The sequence below is a fragment of the Mastigoproctus giganteus genome, chromosome 11 (genome assembly GCF_048544385.1).
Source record: "Mastigoproctus giganteus isolate SK-2022 chromosome 11, ASM4854438v1, whole genome shotgun sequence".
NCBI lineage: Eukaryota > Metazoa > Arthropoda > Arachnida > Uropygi > Thelyphonidae > Mastigoproctus > Mastigoproctus giganteus.
The window spans coordinates 107,448,955-107,469,976 of NC_143585.1; the positions used below are offsets into that span (position 1 = coordinate 107,448,955).

General features: G+C 35.8%; 1 protein-coding gene across 1 annotated transcript in view; it reads left to right on the top strand.

Annotated features, from left to right (window-relative positions):
• LOC150078338 (lipase maturation factor 1-like) overlaps window positions 1-21,022 on the top strand; it is a 69,573-nt gene extending 48,551 nt beyond the window's left edge. Inside the window, 8 exon segments of the mRNA XM_090384184.1 lie at window positions 9,716-9,781; window positions 13,008-13,175; window positions 16,477-16,542; window positions 16,545-16,656; window positions 17,259-17,409; window positions 18,620-18,803; window positions 20,157-20,269; window positions 20,611-21,022. Coding sequence (XP_090240310.1) covers window positions 9,716-9,781; window positions 13,008-13,175; window positions 16,477-16,542; window positions 16,545-16,656; window positions 17,259-17,409; window positions 18,620-18,803; window positions 20,157-20,269; window positions 20,611-20,785 — 1,035 coding nt within the window. The 3' untranslated portion in view covers window positions 20,786-21,022.

Sequence of the window (21,022 nt, forward strand, 5' to 3'; positions counted from 1 at the left end):
GGGGGACACCAGCATTAGTGGAGAAGTTAGTGAGCGATCGGAGAGAAAACTGGCAAACCATAAGATGGAAGCTTGTTTAGAAGACCTTTATGCCAAACACGATCGAAAGCCTTTGAGATATCTAGAGCAGCTGCTTCTGTTTCACCAAACTTTTCCATTGATGTCCATAAATGGGTAAGATAAGCCAGAATATCATCAGTGGATCAACACTGATAGAATCCATACTGGCAATCGTTGATCAGACAGAAGGTTTCTAGGTAGTTTAAGAGTTGGCAGTTAATTAATTTCTCCATTATTTTAGAAAGAGTAGAAGTAATTGCAATGAGAGGGTTTTGTTATCCTTTTTAGGAACTGGCTGGATATGAGCAAATTTCCAAGCAGAAGAAAAAACACCTTTGGAATAAGAAAGTGAAAAAAGGCAGCAAAGAACAGGAGTAAGTTCAGGGACACAGGTTTCAAGAACAAGTGGAGAAATACCATCAGGACCTGGAGCTTTCTTAGTATCAAGATTCGTTAAAATCCTTTTGGCAGGAGGCATGGTGGGAGGGGTTTTACCAAGATCATTAATACATGAGTTGGAAGAAAAATGGGATGATAGCAGGTCAGCTTTAGCAAGAGACCCTAATAGTAGAAAAGTAATGCATTTTTTTCTCTTAAGTTTTCTGCTTTTCAGTTGTTGTGAGCTTTGGTGTAGGTGGAAAATGAAACTGAAGAATTCGAAACAAGCCAATTACGATATGCAACATTCTTCTCCTGAACAACCTTAGCACATTTATTGGAAAACCAAGGTTTGGATAAAGGATTCCATTGCTACAAGATCTGAGCAAACGTTGACATCAGAAGTTTTGAAACAATAGTCCAACCAAGGAAAAGAAATCTTGCAGGTCATCCCATTTTGCATTCTTGTAATGCCAAACAACAAGAGGTTGGGAATAGCCATGAGATAAAGGCTCCATTGGAGAAGAGACAATCACCAAGTTGTGATCTGAGGTGCCCAAAATTCACTCCGACCGTGTACTTAAAGGGTTATTTGTGAGAAAGAAATCAAGTGTGTTGGCTATTTGGTTAGGATTGTCTGGTATTCTTGTAAGTAAATGAACAATCTGTGCAAGGTCATTAGTAATTGCAAAAGCCTCTGCATCTCAACTAGCTGGAGTTGTTAACATTAAAATCACCTAGGAAAGTTGGACTGGAGGAAGTCGAAGAGCTCCAAGTGATCAGTGGAGTTGGGAAAACCGTAGAGAGAATTTAAGCCACAGGAGATTCCAAATTACCAAGTCTCTCACAGGGAATATTGGAATGGACGTTTGGAAGGTTTAGATCTGTTCACAGATAAGCTTACTCTATTAGTTTGACAATTCATGGTGTATTCAATAGTGAGAAAAAGTGGTGAGGGCATGCTGTATGAAGTAATGAAATTTTTTAATATAGTGTACACATGGTATGAATATACCCAGATCCTTGACTTAATGTGGCATGACAATGCCGCTCCCTCCAGTCACTGTCTGGCAGAGTAGAAGTAGCAAGGTTATACATTAGCTGAACCAGAAGCCTTCTAAAGAGTTACCAATAGGTTCGGTCCAGTGTACTAAATAGAGGCCAGACTGCAAACACCGTTTTAGAGCTGTATCCTTGCAATGTAAGGAAGATTGGATCTCACCATGATGTCCATCAAAAGTCTTCAGTCATACTGCATGACTGAAGAGATGGGGAAGGGTTGGAGACTAAACATGAGTTCCTCCAATAAGCAAAGTGGTGGTATTGCACCAGTTGATGAGTCAACTTCCATGTAGTGTGGGTGGTCACCCACAGTGTGCTTGTGCATAGGGGTTATACCCAGGGTTACTAAAAGTCCCACCATCTTGAAGGTGCAAGCAGAGGATTTGGCTGTCTGGACTTCGCCGAAATTGGGTCCACTTGACTTGAGTGTCACCTGAATATCAGTTCCATTCTATGGAACTGATATTCGGGTATCATGGAATTCGTCAAATAACTGTAGAAGAGAAATCAATCTTTTGTAAGCAAAAATTCCTTTCAGTTTCCGAAAGAATTGTAAAGAGTAATAATATAAGAAGGATACTGTATTGAAGAATTATGTAACTGTGAACAACGTTGCTTTGTATTATAGGATGCCATTAAGCAAATGTATATCAACAAATTCCTTGACCTAAAATCTTACTCCTAACAAAGTGTAATTAAAACGAAGCAAGGATAGAGCTACGCTGCTATTTTGTCATATAAGTTGTTACCTTTAGACATTGATGTTCTGAATATTAGTGATGGTGCAAAGAAGCATATGGCTTATGCTGCATCAACCAGAAGGAAACAGACAACCTATGCATTTCTCTCCTCCCAAAACTGTCAGCATCTACCACCCATATAGGTAATTTATAACTTTATGCATTCCAGTCTAAACAACCTCCCCTCCCATAACTTGAATTTATAGCCCCTAGTTCTAGAATCTGAATAACTGAAAATTTCATCATTGTTCATTTTACCTTAAACACCTCAATCAAGTCTCCTCTAAGGTGCCTAGTTTCCAAGCTGTGCAACCCACAAATTTGAAGTCTTTCCTTATATGGACCTCTTTTGCCGATCTTACCAGGTGAGTTATGTATCTTTGGATCCTTTCAAGAATCTCAATGTTTTTCTTTAGGTGCAGTCTCCATACTTGAACACAGTATTCCAAGTATGGGATTATGATGTCCTTATCTCTACTTACTAGCAAATGTTCGAAAAATCATCGATAGGACACCATGGGCCTTCCTTGCAACCTATCTACAATGCTCAGAGAACTTCGTCTGACTGTATCGTAACACCCAAGTCTCTTTTCTTCTCTACTGACTTTAGTTCAAGTGTATAAGTTATTTTGAGGTTGCTGGATTAAAGCATAGCTGCCATTTTTTTTCTGACCCTCTGCTTGGTAGTGGTCCTTGGGGAATAACAATTTATCACACTCTCTGCCTCCTGTTATCCAGCTTATAAAGTAACGACTCATTCATTAAACTATGAATGGAAGCATGATTTCTTTTATAATGTAGGGACAGGCAATTTCAGCCCACATAATCAAATTTGTCTGTTACAGTGTAAATATACTTTTGAACGGTTAGTGCTGTTATTTTAATTTTATTTCATATTGTGATTCAACCTTTACAACAAGTTCCCAAGGTATTGTAATGCTTCACCAGTGGAGAAGACTAATGTTACTTATTCTTGGCAGATACTACCACACAGACAGCACTGTTGCAATAGTGACAACTCAAAGTCCACAATATGAGTGATGCCTGATGGTGTGAAATAGTATAAACTAAGGCAATGGGAGTATGCTTAAGATTTGCTTTTGGCATCATGTTTTGTTTGTAGGAATAAAGATGTGATGCAAGTTTAGGTAGAATCACACAACCACTTCCTCCTTGAATTTATTTAAGCTATCAACTTCCACAACAACAGATGGAAGTTTGTTTCAGAAATTAAGCACCTGCTGGCAAATTTCCGTACATCTCTTCTACAACTGTCTTTCCTCAGGTTCGTAATCTGAGCAAGTGGAAGAATCCCATCAGAATTCAGCATGCTCAACCCATTCAAGGCTTTATACACCTCACAGGTGCCTTTTTTGGTAAGAGGACACATTCATTCTCCTCACCGATCTTGTTGTCCTTCTCTGTATGCAGTACTCAAGGCATGGCCTGACCATTGCCTTACACAGAGGGATAATTATCCCGCAGCCTGTCTGCACAATCACTCTCATTTTCTACTACCCATATGCAGTACTTTGACAAATGCAATGTTAAACTTCAATTGGCACTTCTCAGCCCACCTACCCAAATTTTCTAGCGCAGTAGTATGCTGTCGTTGATACTAAGCCTGCTATACCTTCATTAATAAATATACAAAAGAACAGGGGGACTCCACGAAGAGTAGCGTCCATTGATTCCCACTCAACCACCCTTTTAGCCATTGTAGCAACTTTTTTTTTTTTTTTATGTGAACCTATAGTACTTAGTACAGTGCTTGGGTTGAACTTACCTTAATACCATACTGCTCCAAGTTGTACAGTAATTTTCCATGCTCAACAGTGTCAAAAGCTTTCCTTAAATCCAAGTATATGATATCAAAATATTTTTTTGCATCCAATCAAATTTTGTCAGACAAGACTTTCCCTTAACAAACCCATGTTGAGTCTGAATTATTGCAATAATTCAGACTAGATGATCCTGCAATGCATCTTTAACCAGTGATTCCATTATTTTATCCAGAACAGAAGTTCAACTTTTTTTTTTTTGGTAGTTGTTGGCGCATAGGCTTCTGTGCCCATAATGCACCTTCCAAGGTTTTTGCAGTACTTTGATCGAACCCACAACCTTCGGGTTGCCAGGCAGGCACTTTACCCACCCAGCTAGAAGTTCAACTGGCATGTCCCCCTTTGTTAATTGTGGATACATTTGCACATCTCCAGTCCGTGGGGACTTACCCCGAGTCCAAGGATTCTCTCATGATTATGGGTTTGCTGCTTTCTTTAATATAACTGGATAGATCCCATCAACCACATGTGCCACTCTTAGTTATTGTTTGATGAACTTCTGGCATTTTCCTCACATGTTAAAATAGATGCAAAATACTCATTCAGTTTGTTAGCTATCTGATTGATCCCCTTCCTTTTAGAGTTTATATAAGTAAGAAAAGTCCTTGCTATTTTTCTTAGCATCCTTTGTGACTTGATTCTCTGTCACCAGTCTCATTAGTTAATTTTACAACCATTTAGTTCTAAACCTTGAACAGTATTTTTTAATCGGTACAAAATTCCAGTAGCTTCCCACTTAGAATTTGCCATTGGTCTCAGATCGTCGTAGTGACCTTTACTACTGATGGTAATTATATCTTTAAGTAAATCGCACATCAGTATGCTGCTGCAGACAACAATCATCCAATAAAGTCTTGCTAGTGTGCAAGTGACCAATCCACAAGTTCCAGTCAACATTTAGGAAGTTAAAATCTCCTATTATAAGACATGGGGTTTAGAGGGGAACAGGTATCCTGTGTGTTATCAGACACTCAGCCTAAAACACTGATGGATCCAATATCTCTCTATTACAGAAGATTTAGGAGAAGTCCGGTTGGCCTGCCTCCCTAAAATCTACTCATGCACACCTTCTCGATGGTAAGCCCTGTTATGTCACTTAGGTGGCAACGAATGTGTAGAGTGGTTCTCTTCAAGACACCTGGTCAGTGTGAAGAGGAAAAGACCAAACCCTCCAGCATATGACGGCACAACAATACAAATGGCCCTCAGTCCCCAGCAGCTTTCACTCTCCCTCTTACGGCAGCGAGAGGATCAGAGGGTGCTAAGAATCTCTGGGTACGACCGGGCCGCCGTGCACGGAAACTGAACTTGGCCTGTTATAACGTACGATCACTCATCGGTGAAGACAGGATATTAGAGCTGGAAAAGGAATTAGAAAATGTGAATTGGAATATAATCGGTTTGGCTGAAACAAGAAGAAGAAATGAATCACTTATAAGTTTATCAAGTGGAAATCTGCTGTACACCAATGGAAGGAGTGAAGGTGGAGTTGGGTTTGTGGTCCATAAAGATTTTTAAAACAACATTTTGGAATTCAAAAGTACATCACCAAGAGTGTCAAGACTAATACTCAAGATTTCTAAGACATACAAAATAAAGATTATAATGATTTATGCACCAACATCGAGCCATGATGATGAAGAGGTTGAAGAAATGTACACCGAAATTGAGTCTTCTAGATGAGCAGAAAACCCACTACACTATTATTATGGGAGATTTCAATGCTAAGGTTGGAAAAAGACAAAACAGCGCAGAAAGGGGAACTATAGAAAATTTTGGAATTGGTGAAAGACTTGTGGAATTTGCAGAATCTCAAGGACTGTCAGTAATGAACACTTTTTTCAAGAAAAGGGTGGACATGGAAGAGTCCAAATGGATTAACAACTAATGAAATCGACTTCATCCTCACTAACAGAAGATATATTGTGAATGATGTTACCGTCCTGAATAAGGTAAATGTTGGAAGTGATCACAGAATGGTAAGATGTACACTTGATGTAGGAAAGGAAAAAACTGACTCGAGTAAATAATACAAAAAGGTCTTTGAGATAACAGAAGAGGAGAAAAAGCAGTATGTACTGGAACTTAAGAACAAGTTTGAGCTTCTGAGGACCAAGATATCGATGAGGAATATTACAACTTTTTGAAAGTGATCAAGTCCAAGAAACCTATAGGGAAAAAGAAATCCAAAGAAGCAAAAATTAGTCAAGAAACACTTGTCATGATGAACCGAAGACAACATGAAAAGCAAGAAAAACACTGACAGAGAAAATTGAGTATACTGAGTTATGCAAAGCCATTAGAAAGAGACTCAGAGAGGACATAAGAAGATTTAACACAAGAAAAGTAGAACAAGCATTAAGGGAAAACAAAGGATTTAAATCAGCAGTAATACAGAAAGACAAATGATACTGAAACTGAAGAATAGCGATAGTGTACTTATAAATAACAGAAGACTACTATAGAGAATTATACAAGGAGCAGGGGAATGATGCCAGCAGTGGGGAAGATGGATTGCAAAGTAGCAACACATACAACATACCCAATATTCTTCCTGATGAGGTATAACATGCATTGAAGAATCAGAAAGCTCCGGGGGAAAATGAAGTTACTGTAGAGTTGTTAAAATAAATAAATTTTCTGTTTATACTCCGGCACGACAACCAAGTCAGTAGAGTTTACAATAAATCGTCAATACAAATATTTGTCGTATTTAGTAGTCACGGGCTAGAACCCCAGTCCACTCAAGGAACGCGTGCTATGCACTCTCGCTCCTGACCACTGGGCTTTGTCAGGCCTAAAATTGGGAGGAAGAGACATAACACAAAAACTGGCAAGGCTCTTCACAAAGTGCATTAGAAAAGGTGTGACACCTAAGCAGTGGAATAATGCAATCATAATTTTGCTGCATAAGAAAGGAGATAAATTGGAAATTATAGACCAATTAGTTTGTTATCCCACATCTACAAGTTGTTCACAAGGGTCATTACTAACAGATTAGAAAGAATACTTGATGAGAATCAACCGAAAGAGAAAGCTGGCTTTAGGACAGGATTCTCAACTATGGATCACCTTCACGTAATATCACAGCTAATGGAGAAAGCAAATGAATATAAAACACCATTATGCCTGGCATTTGACTCCATACAGCATAAGGCAATGTTTCAGGCATTGATACTCCATATATTATGATTTTGAAGAAAATATATGAGAGTGCTACCTCCTTTAGACTTGAGAAAGGAGTTCGACAAGGAGACACAATATCTCCAAAGCTGTTTACTGCTGCCCTTGAGGAAGCTTTCAGAAGATTAGACTGGTCGCAGAAAGGAGTCAGTGTGAATGGAGAGTACCTAAACAATTTGCAGATGACATTGTGGTCATAAGCCACGATCCCAAATAATTAGAGGAAAATCTTAATCAGTTATGCACAGTTACTAAGGATTTTGGACTAAAGATGAATATGGCTAAAACAAAAGTAATGATGAACAAGTATGCCACAGAAAGGGAAATAATGATTGAAGGAGCAGTAATTGAAAAGGTGGAATCATATACTTATCTGGGACAAGTTATTGGCTGGAAGTCAAGAGAAGAATAAATTTTGGAAGGATAGCATTCAGGAAATATAGCCACATACTGAAGAGCAATATCCCAGTTTGTCTGAAACGTAAAATAATGAACCAATGTATACTCCCCACCATGACTTATGGAACGAATCATATTGGGAATCAGACTGTTAGATAAGAAGAGAAACACATGGATTAGGCAACAAACTCAAGTAAAGGACATTCTTATCAAAACTAAAGAACTAAAATGGTCTTGGGCAGGACACATAGCTCGAAGACATGATGACAGATGGACTAAGAAAATAACAGAATGTATCCAAGAGGAGCTAGAAGAAAACCTGGAAGACAAAGGCGGAGATGGATAGATGAAATTCATGAGTTTGTGGGTAGTAAATGGATGGCCAGTGCTCAAAACAGAAGGAACTGGAAGTTGCTGGAGAGGCCTTCATCCTGCAGTGGATTGAAAATGGCTGATGATGATTATAAGACATTCTGATTTACTGGCCGACTCTTATTTTTGCTTTTCCAGTACTTATATCTCAACATTGCACTTCCTTAGATTTTGTTTTTCTTAATTAACAGCATAACCCCTCCTCCCTTTCTGTACACATTGCATTCCTAATGTGTGTGACACTACGTCTCTGAAATCCCAGCACTTCAAATTTGTTTACTATACTTCTAGCATTGGTGTACATTTTTTAGTTACCCTAACACAACCCATGTATTTAATTGTTTCATGATGACTCCCAGGCCACTGCTACTTTTAGTATGTGAATTTCTGACCCACCTAATGCTGCCTCAATAGCAAACACTCTTGGAGTCTCTCCTGTTAACAGACACAGATGACACTGAGAAAAATTCTACCCTATGTGCCTTGCACAATCCCTACAGGGCTAAGTTGATTAACAAGGTTTTCATCATGTACTACCTCCTATTGTAGCTGGGCAGAATTGCAGACACTTTCAAATTTAATTAACTCATGAATTTTTTTTTCAACATTGACCTGTACTTGTTAAGTACATCTGCAGCGCCCTTACTCTTATTGCCATTAGTATCAACCTTGTACCCTGGTCCTAATCCATCTAGCCTTTTTATACAATAACTAACTTCTGTGGGACCAGTGCATTCTACCCTGTAGAGTGCCACTGTGTTGCCTCTTATTAATTTCTCTGAGGGCATCTACCCCACACCTGAAGCTCTCATAGAAATGGTGCAGAAAGCACTAACTGCTCAATAGTGAATCTTAAGTGTACTCCCATTGCTTCATGTAAATATACAAACAAGGCTACATAATATATCATTTGGATGAAAGTTGTAGGATTGAGAAATTGATTGCTAATTTTATTCACCAGCATCAACAGTCCTATGAAAAACTCTGACCAAAATATACTTCTAAATTCTAAAAAAACTGTACTGTGCAGTAACATTCTAATTTGTAGATAATATGCATTCCTGAGAAGTACTTCTTAAACATGGAATGGTTTTTTTTTTATTGCTATTAGGAAGGGAGCATAGGAGTGTGTGAAAATTGACCAAATGATGTGATGCAAAGAAGCCATTAGTTGACACGTTATTTTTTGTATAATATGTACATTATTATTTCATAGTAAAAATAAAGTTCTTTTGCAATAATGTTTAGGAAAAGCATACTCTATATATATCCTAGCTGCTTTCATTAAAATGATTGCATGTACACTTTCAAGTAATATATAAATTATTACTTTTTACCTCAGATCAACAAGAAAATGTCATAATAACACAACAGGTGTTTTTATGCTTTACTGTATTAGGAGTGAAATAACTTTGAAACTGGCAACACATTGCCATCAGGTTTTTTTCATTGATTATGTTAAGCAATTAAAAATAACTCTCGTCTGAATTGTGAAAAAAATATAATGTGTAGGCACTGTCATTAGAGGGGACAATAGCGTCCCTAGGAAGTAAAGACAGAAATTTTTTTTTTTTTTTTTTCAAACTATATTAGTAACTGAATTGTGAGCCACCCTGTATTTAAAATAATGCAAATAAACTGATTTTCTGATTATTAACTGTGATATATTTCATTTTCTAGGGTCTCATCAAATTGAGAGGTGATAAATGTTGGATAAACTTAACCTGTATGAATTATCATTATGAGGTATGAGTATTCGACTGCGTATGAATTTTATGGTTGTAGTATAAAAGTAAACTTTCCATTTTTTAAAAAATAAGCACAATAATTTGTTTGCATACAACTTTGTTTTTAGCATTACACTACTGACTAAAGGCTTCCAACTTACCTGAATACAAAGGAGTGGCAAAACATTCCTTTTGACAGTAAATGTACTGTTATGTAAAGCAATGAATTTTTTGTCATAGCTGTTGGTAGCAAGGCTTTTTGACCTAAATATGTTATTAAAGGGACATTTCTGGATTAAAATCAAACAAGTATTCAGTATAATGAAAAATATTGTTGGCAGGAGGCATGCACTGGTAAACTTTTGCTATGACTGAGGTTGTTTAAACACTGATGAACTATTTGGCACTATTTTATACTCTGGATAAGCTTGCTATCATAATGTGCCCTGTTTCCAAATCTGTAAGGGGTGGGCTGGAACTGCATCAGATCTTGTAGAAAGCAAGGATGAGCTTAACTATGATTTACCAGGATCTCAACCCAACAAAGTAAGTATTTAAGTGTTTCCAGCTACTATTACATTGTCATGGTAAATTATCTACTGATTAATCAGTGCCATACGGCACCTCCGTAGCCAGGTGGGAAGGAGCAGCAGTGCATAGCACACGCTTCTTGATTAGACCGGGGTTCGAGCCCGTGTGACCACCGCATATCCTGGAGCAATATGGCCTTAGTTGCTAATGCTCCTAAAAAAAAAAACCAAAACAAAACAATGCTATACAAATTTTTTTTCATTTATGTGGGGTACAAAGAGCCTTGAAAAAAAAAAATCCCTATATTAATTTTGCAGTGTGGAGCTATATTTCACTGTAGCTTTGAAATAATTTGAGAATTTACGCTGAATGAAAATAGAAATGCACACAATTTTCAAAATAACTTTTTGTTGTGCTCAATAATATATGTAGCTATGACACTTTAAAATGAAATCTCTGATGTTTCCTGGAAGTTACAGTATTGTTCCACAGCATTCATATATATGCTGTGTCTAGAAATGCTTTATTTCTGAGTTATCCTTTAAAAATTAAGGTTCAAATATATGTTGCTCTAAGATATCTGAAACTTAATTTTATATACCAAACTCTTTAAATGAGCATTTGAGGTTAATCACCGAAACATCCATGGATCTTCTAATACCATTGTCAAGAATTCCAGCATCTGGATAGTACACTAATCATTCTGCTGTTAAAAAAATTATCTACCTGCTCAGTATTGGAAATTGAACAACACTGTCATTAAATGAGCCTTAGCAGATGTGTTTTTTTTTTGTTTTTCCCTTGGGAAAAACACAATGTGAAATGAAGAAGCCTTCACGCGAAATTGTATTTTACTACATTTATAACTCCCTTTCCTTAATGCCAGGGTAAGGAAATGACTTGAATAAATGATCAGCTAGCTTTTTTTTTTTTGTTAAGTGTAATCTGTTTTATATTAACTGTGACAAGGAAGCATCAGAATAGGACTATATTCTATTCCAAGAAGATTAAACTATATATTGATCTTTAAAGGTAGGTCAGCCAGCTCTGTACGACATTGCTTCTTTCATTTGAAGAAAACAATAAAACTGTTCACTAAAAATGAATGATGCAGTAAATTCAACTATTTTTTTTAAAAATATTATTAAAATAAAAATAACAAATACTACTTTATACATGCAAATCTTATAGTTTATTCTAAAGATATTACATTGTAGTTCTTTTCAAGGCATTTATTAACTTCTTTAGTTGAAAGCAGCTTTTCCTCTGAAAGTTACATTTATTGGTCAAATTACAAAAAAAAAAAAGAAGTACACTTTAGTCTCCACAGAGTAAGAAAACAGCTGAAATATTAATGCTACAACAACCATAGTTTTCAAAGGCATCTACTTACTTTATCAACAGTAATACTTAACATGTTCAAGTAAATCCTTAAATATCTGCAGGAGAATGCCAGGCAGAACCATTCATCCTGTCTCTGTTAATATTGTTATACTCAGAAGAGCACATTCCAAAAGTAGTGGAATACTGGGAGTTTTTTTCTTCAACTCGAGACATCTGTCTCACAACCTTTGCATAACTGAAAATGCTGTACTGTACCAGCATGTTTATTCAAAAGACTTGGAAAAGGTAATTGTTTGTGATGATAGAAGGGGCTATAATTTTGCTTCAAGCACACTTGTCTATATTGAACATCAATGAAAATAACTTTTATAAATATCCAGTAAAAATTGCTCTTACATTGGAGTGGGTCAGGATGTTTCTGATAACTGAATCATGCAGGTAGGTACATTTTCAAGATGGAAAATATTTCTACCTCACCAGTTTGGATTTAGAGAGCATCTTGTTGATGATAATTATGGATGTAGTCTTCCTCTGATTAAATTGCCTCTAAAAGAAACTAGTGGATTCCTAATCATGTGAGAATACTGCTGGCTGACAAATGTGCTTATAAAAGTTCAACAGAAAAATTCATATCTCAGGGATCAACTGTAAATTTTTTTTAACAAATGGAATTCCAGTTTACACCATTGAGGAAAGATATAGCCCTTCTTTGGTATTTAGCATAACTTTCTTACAATCATCTGCTCTCTAATATACAGGGTGTCTTAGGAATGAGTTCCTGATATGTAGACAGTAAAAATATTTTATATCAACATAGTTCCAGAAATACTTGGTTTCCGAGTTTTGAAGGTCTGCCTAAATACAGGACTCACAAAGACAATGCCAAATTCCTGGCATCCTTCGATTCAGGTGGCTGAAGTGCATTTGTTGTTTGGAAGAATTGCATTTAGGTTTTCCTCATCACATACATACAAATGACGAGCCACCAGATTCTGTCAGTACCTTGTGATGAAGGACATCACTTGCGGGAGATAAGACATTCTGGTTAATAACTCAGGAACCAAGCATTTCTGGAACTATGTTCATATAAAATATTTTTATTGTCTACATATGAGGAACTTATTTCATTAAAGGAACAAATAGAAAGACATCTTCACTGTAAGGCTTTTCTGTTATTAACTTACCTTATCATATGCATGCACTTTGACTAGCATTCTGCTACAGGGAAAACTACATTGGATAAAAATCATATCTACAATTGGTTTTGTACTAGTGCAGTTTTTTTTTTTTGTTTAGCAGTCATTATAATATATATGTTTCCTTTTCAACTGTTTACTGATTGCAAAATTTACATTTTTTGTCCCTCACAGACTCAACCAGTGCCAAACCCACTAAGTTACTATTTGCATCAGATGCCAGAGATATGGCACCAGTTTGAAACACTGGGTAATCATTTTATAGAATTAATTGTTCCTTGGTTTGCTTTTCTAACAAGACGATATAAGATACTATGTGGCTGTCTGCAAATTACTTTTCAGGTAAATATGGTTCATTGCATATTAAATGATAAATTAGATTTTTTGTACAGGACTAGCATTTTAATTGGCTGCTGATTCTTTGATGTTTGGAAAGAAAGTTAAACCTACATAATAGGAAATGGCATATTTTCCTTAAGGAAAATATGCCATTTCCTATTATGTAGGTTGTATGCATAATAAATTTTGGTTATTGATACATTATAGGGAGGAAAACCAGTTTTGATCAGAAATTTCTTTTGTTTTTAATTATATAGTTGTTGGAGACTGGTATTTGTCTGCACTTCTGTCAGAGGAGGGAGCACAGGTTTGACTACTTAGCAGTGCAAGAACCACTATGCATCAGGTCTGAAATCCCTGACACCATGGTTGTATGTACACAAATGCTAGGAGCAGCAATCAAATTGAGATGTGGGGAGGGGTTACACTCTTAATTAAATTTGATGTGAAAATAGGGGGTTTTGTAGGCCAGTAAATCAATGTCTTATACTGGGTGTCTTATTCTTAATGCAAAACTGTGTTTTGCATTAAGAATCTGTAGTTGACATGATCACAACATACCAATGTGGGGTGTACTTAAAAGCATAACTACTGCCAAAGGTAAAGAGAAGCTACTTGGCCTCTTCATACCAACTAAAAAAAAAATAGTTCAAGGCTTAAATGGATGGTAGAGAAGGAAATTGCTTGGGATGCATATAAATCATCTGGTGTCACAAAGGATTTAGACAAGTTTCTGGCAAAGACTGCCCTTCATATGTTAACAGTACTAGAAAGAGGTTGAATCACATTGGTCACCATGATATTGCAGGTTTAACTGTTAATGTTCTGCTCAGGAATTCTTTAGGTAAGGGTATCCAACTGTTACAGAGGCTAAATGTTTTGTGGAAGCTAAACATGAAAAAGGCACTTGGGGGGTAGTAAACCCCTCACCAAATTATGAGCACATCTTTTGTTTCACAAAAGGGATCAAAAGAACCATTTAGACAGGAAAGCTTTTGCTACTGTTATTGCTATGGAGAAGACAAAGTGGTTATTAATGGACAGTGCCAGGCCCATTTTTGTTTTCTATATCAATGGATGGGCTAATAAATGCAGTACTCCCACAACCCATGAAAAAAAGAAGTTATTTGCTTTCCTCCTCACATAAGTGAGTTTCTTTGTGAAAAATTAAATAAAAAGAGGACTTTTGGAATGAATGACATTCTTTAATATCTCCAATCAGATAAAATAAAGGGAAAAACTGTGATCTCTGCAATTGTAGCTTTCCTAGACTGGGGCCAATACAAAAGGTTGTTCAGGCTATAAAGACCAATTCTTTACCATTAAATATGTGAATGTCGGCCAAGGTCATGCACAGTACTACCCACCCACATGTTTTTATCATAAATTAAGCATTTGCATCAACCCTATTTTTGTGCAAGTAGCAACTGATTACATGCTTTGTTTATTCCTTCTAATATTGGTCTGGGATACCAACCTATTGCTTGTCCAGTTTTTAATTCAACCTCTTAGTATCATATGATTCTATTCCATAAGGTAATGAGTTACCGTTATAACTTCACTAATGTGTATGAAGCATCATTTCAGAATTCTATAACTAATATTATATATTGATGTTTCATGAATAGTTTATATTCTCTAAATGGTATCTTTTAGTTGATGCAAGCTTATACAGCATCAGCCAAGAAACCCCTTCCCCAGTCACTCCAAATCTGTGGCTAGAGGCAAACTTCAACACATCTACAACTGTCTTTCCTCAATTTCTTAAACTGAGCAAGCAGAAGTATCCTATCAGCATTGAGTCTACTCATACCATTCAAGGCCTCAATTAGGTCACCTAGTCTCCTGATAAGAGAATCCCTTTTATGTCATATCTGACTGCACAATTACCCCCAGGTCTTTCTCGTAACATTTCTCTTGGGTTACTGTTACCCACCTGCAGTAGCAAAAGCTTTACTGAAATCCAAGTATATGATATCAAAATAATTTTTTGCATCCAGTTGTAGTCAGATAAGACTTCCCCTTAACAAACTCATGCTGTCTGGACAATACATTTGCACAATTCCAGTTCCCCTGCCCCTTTTTTTATGCAAAATATTTATTCAGTTTATCAATAGTCGATTCATCCCCTTCCTTCTAGAGTTTACATAAGAGCTATTTTCTTTGTCATAATCTGCCTGAGCCTTGTAGTCACTTAATAAATCTCACATCAGTGCACTGTCACCTACTGGTTCCTTTATCTGCAAATTTTTAATTCTTGAATAATCAAGGATATTACTCCCTCCAGTCAATATCTGGAATGTTAAAATCTCTCTTTCCCTTCCACCCCCCCCCCCCCCCATTACAAGACATTCTGATTTACTGGCCTATAACATATTCCTCTCATTTTCCCAGTGTTTATGTCACACCAAACAGACTCAACATTGCACTTCCTCCTTAGATTTTGTTTCTTAACTAACAGCATGACATCCAAACAATATCTACCTTTGATGTCCTGATCAGCACTTGTTCCATGATGACTCCCAGCAAAATGTGTATGAAGCATCATTTCAGAATTCTATAATAAAGAATAAAAGCACAAAATCGTTCTTATCTTTTATTGTTCAGTTTATATAACCCATTTCACATTAATGACTGTTTGATTCTGAGCATGGAAATAAAAAGAAATATAGACACTCCCTTTCTGTAGAATGAGATTTAACAAGGAACAGTGGTGGTCATTTTGGAAATGTACTGATGAAAGAACTAACAAAATGCATCCTGGAAAACCCAAGTGTTGCTTTTTACACATTAACTGTTTTCTTTCCAAGGACAATGTAGGTCCAGTGTGTTTCTACTGGATATAAGGTAATTGGTAGGTATTCCCACACACTGCTGCAATAACTTTGTAAAGGTTTGACATTAATCAGAGTATGTTCCTCAAGATTTAGTTTAAAAAAAAAAATAGAGATGGGCTGATAAATGCAATATCCTACATTTGATAGGAGTAGCACTGTACTCAAGGTAATTGAGAATGGAAAAAATAGGTGATGTTCATGGTATTGCATACAAGAAATTTCATTTTAGTTAAAGACTTTAATCTGTTGAAAAGGGTGCAGAGAACAACAGCATTAATTTGGGAGATTACTGCCAGTTTCTTAAGAGGCAAAACAGAATGTATGATATTTTGTCGTTCAATATATCTTGCACTGGAGACACAATTGTAACCTTTACTCCAAAGTTACAGGGAAAAAGAATTTTTTTTCCATAATAGCTGATTGTTTAACCCAAGTTTTGCTGTATGTGTGAATATCTTTTCTTTCAGATAGTGCTTATAATGAGTGGGAACTTGAGTTTCCTCAACTGGTTGACAATTTTACCTAGCATATCCTTTTTTTTTTTGATGACTGCACACTCAGTTGCTTATTCTCTGGAATGTATGGTGGTACCAGATGGAAAGTCCACCAACTTCAAGTAGAGGAGAAGCAAGGAAAAATTAGATGCAGTGAGTATTATAATATTTCATATCACCCCATTTTTGGTACTTTGTTGATGATTATAGCCAGTGCGCTCAAGTTATTTTTTTTTTTATGACCTATATTGCCCAGAAAAAAAATAACTTTATAATAAGACAAGTAACACATTTTTCACTAATGTTTCTTTAATAGTAATTCCTTTTTTATACATGGTGATACTCCCAAAGAGAGAATATTCTGGTTTCCCCAGTTCTTCCTTGAATTTATTTCAGCTATCAATCATTTTGCAGAACTAAATCCTTTGTTGCCCTCCTAGCAAAATTCCTGTATATCTTTGACAATGAGCTGCTCTGGCAGCCTAACCTTACAATTATCAATGTTAAACTTCAATTGCCACTTTTCTAGATCTTGTTGCAGTGGCCGTTGACTCCCACTCAACCATGTCTTAATGCTCCACAAAATGGAAGTATACCATGATGGACAACTGTCATTTGACTGTGTGTAAGGTTCAAATATTTGAGGGAGAGAAATAAATAAGCAGGCAAATTTCTGTAAAATAAAATCATATGAACTGGACTTTTTTTTTAACCTCCCATATCCTGCATTATATATATATTTTTTCTTTTGATAGGAAAAACAAGGCAAATGATTAACTTGTCATTAGGATTTACCATTGCATACTTGAGTATTCCTGTGATAATAAATCTTCTGTCTCCACACCAACAGATGAATACTTCATTTGAACCTTTAAGAATTGTAAACACATATGGTGCCTTTGGGAGGTAAGAATATATATATAGTTTCTACAGATAAATATATGATTAAAAAAGGACTTGGTATCCAGTTAATTTAGGTTTGTAAAACCTAAAGTTTCTGTGTTTCAGTAATTAAGAACTCATTGGCTACAATTCAATAATATATATATATTTTGTTCTTAATTCGAAATTATTTCCTACATCCAAATTAGCTGACTAGGTTGGTTAAACATGGTTTTATTCAGTTTTGCCTTTATGCTTTGGTAAAAGGGAGTGGAAGAGCAAATGTAATTGGCCATAATAAAAATTTACATTTCTTTTCCCCAGAACAGGATGGGCAGTTTGACTACACTGCTGATATCCTAATCTGAACCAGGTACTCAAACCCAGTTCCCCAACTATTCTAAGATTTTTCACACTCATATGATTAGTTCTTTTCTCTGGTACTACAAAACTGTTGTTGAAGGAACACAGACTGTCCAAGCAATATATTTCACATAAAATACTTCATGCTTGGATTAACCATCAAGACACTAATTGGACAAAGTAAATTCCACACAGATATCAGAAAGATGCAGGGGAAGAACTGTAATGCAAATGGCCCTATCAGATCTATTTGGACACCCTCCATGCATGCAGATATTTTGCAAGACTTGTTTAAAACTAGAATCAGAGCCTGGATAAAGTAGAGTGCATACAGCTAATCATATTCTTGACAGAGTATAACATGATAGTTCTGTTCCTAATAGGGTTAGGTGCCAAACACACATTTGGATTTTGTTACACTTTTGAGTTTACCTTCATTCCCTAAAAATGAAGGAATGCTTGATATGCATAAACTCACAACTATAATACAATTTCCAGTTTTGTTCCTTCTAGTGGAATCTGTTATCAATCAGTAGAAACTCAGTCTAATTGCATTTGCAATAATACTGATAGCTGGAATTATGTAGGTTATTATAGTGAAATTTGTTTCCCAATCATATAAATTCAGTTGAGGTTATACAGGGGCTGTTCCACCACAAAAAGAAATTATATAGGGTGGTTAGAATACCATATTAAAATAATTTTCTTCTCTCTCCATCATCAGCCTGTGTTTCTTAAACAATGAAGGCAACTACTATTTATTTTTTCTGATTAATGGTGTTATAAGTGAGCTCTTTTGGTAATTTAAAGGAAACTTTTAAAAGTTTCCTTTATTATTAATAAGATTAAAAATCACTTCTATTTTATTTAGCATTACCAAAGAAAGAACAGAAGTGATACTTCAAGGAACATATAGTGAAGACCCAAATAATCCTAGAACAATATGGGAAGAGTATGAATTTAAGTGTAAACCTGGAGATGTGCATAGAACACCCTGCATTATTTCACCATATCATTACAGACTTGACTGGCTAATGTGGTTTGCAGCATTTCAGGTATTTAGAAATTTCTGTTTTCCTCATATAATAAATTCACTATATTGCCTGGCCATTTTATTAAGCCACTACAAGCTGTTATTTGCATTTAATACCATGTCCTTTTTAGACTTGCAAACATAAGCCTGCACACGTAAAAATAAACACCCCTAAATTCCTGTTGTTCATTCTGAGAACTTTAATGAATTGAGCTTAACCTGTCTTATTTAGTGATGAAACTTCTACATTTTAATAATCATCAAGCAGAAGAGGTCTCCAACCATCAGTCAAAAAAAACATTTTCTGGGACACAAAAGCACCTAAAACTGCACTGACAAGAAAAGTTGGTTAATAACATTTCACTTTGATTCAGGAAATAGTCAGATGCTAATTATTGAAGGGGATAAGAAATTTATACTCAGCATTACAAGTTAGAGAGGTGGATTAGATTTAAATGCTAGAGAAAGCAAGTTCTATGGTAAATACAACCTCTACTTACTTCCTTGTAGTGCTAAGATAAGGAAAGTGATGTAACCTTTAGCAGAAAAAAGTTACTTTTTTTTATTGCATTCTCTATAAAAACAACATTGGAAGGGTATACATTATTAGTATCCTGTTTTGCAGAGGTTTAAAATGGCTGCACAGGTGTAGCTGTTACTCTCACCCAGGAAGAGCTTTCTATGCATGCTATCACTGATAAAATAGGCTGTGAAGAGAATACCACACCTTCCCAAGATCAATATTTGAGATGCCCTCTGGTGTAGGAACTATGCAAAGACAGCTTTCAGAATGTGATATGTCAGGAGGCATAACAAGCAAAGGGTTGGGCAAATTCCATTTATTAACAGTGAATGCAGAAACCTACACTGCTATCTTGGAGGAGTGCCTGAAACCTGTTATTAGGGATCACCACACAATAAAATTGGTAAGTTTTATGCTATTTAGATTTGAGTTTCTCTTACAAGGCTTAAAACATAGTCCAGATTTGAACCCTGTTGAAAATTGCTCATAATTCCAGCTCAAGAAACAAAATATTGAGCACTAATTTACAGTACATGAATGTTTGGTTGTCATGATTGCTCATTTTACCCTTTGGGAAGATATTTATGGCAATTAGGTCTTTTGATTGGATTTCAATTCAAAGATATATATCTCATCTAACAAAAAACCATAATTCACAAGTTAATGACAGTAAGCTGAGGTTTAACATTGCAGTTCCTCACATAGAAATAATTAAATAATTTGTGTCAAACATTTCTGTGACTAAATGTTCCCTTGGAAAATGCTTAATGGGGGCATCACAGAACTTTAGAATCTTTCCCTTGTCTAGCTAATAATAAAGGTTTTTTTTTTTTCTTCCCCTCTCTTTTTTAGAATTATCAATACAATCCATGGTTACTTCACTTAACAGCAAAGTTGCTTGTTAATGACAAAGAAATACTGACACTGCTTTCTCATAATCCTTTTGAAGGGAAGAATCCTCCAAAGTAAGTATAATAATCATTTTTTAAGCATGAGTAAACTAAATGCCTGGAAATTTTCCTTTAGTCAAACACACATCACTCATGGTTTGTTATTGTATTTAATTAATTACTTATCATATTGAAGTTGGAACTTAAAGGCTCAAGCCCATCTTTCAAATTGTGTAGATGCAGCAGAAAAGTCATTTTTGTTCTAAGCCTTGCACAGCCTTAGATTTCAGTAACTTTAGTTCATCCAGTATCAGAAATAATCTCTAGACCACCAATCCCCTGTGCAGTAATAATAATATTAAAAAGTGCTAGAAATCCACAGATTTTTCAATTAACAAGTTTTTTTTTTTTTGCAGATTTCTGAGAGCAGAGCACTATAGATACTCCTATAGTAAACTGGAAAGCAAAGAAGCTAAAAATGGACAGTGGTGGGTTAGAAAATATGTTAGGAACTATTTTCCTCCCATTTCTCTGGAAAGGTTAAAACCATTAATGAAAAAATTTGGATGGAACATGCACAAACATGTTTAATTTATAATAAAATCTTGTGTAGATTTTTTTAGCTCAGAATGTCTCTCTTATCATTGAAGAAATGAATAGTTTATATGCTGGCCTGCAACAATTCACACAAAAATGTTAGTCAGTTACAGACATGTCTCAACTCACCACCTATTATCATTGCTTAGCCAGATCAAGAACTTCTTGTACCAAACAATACATTAATTGCAGACCATCAATTCAGAGTGGAATTTTGTTCACAGTCTTTAA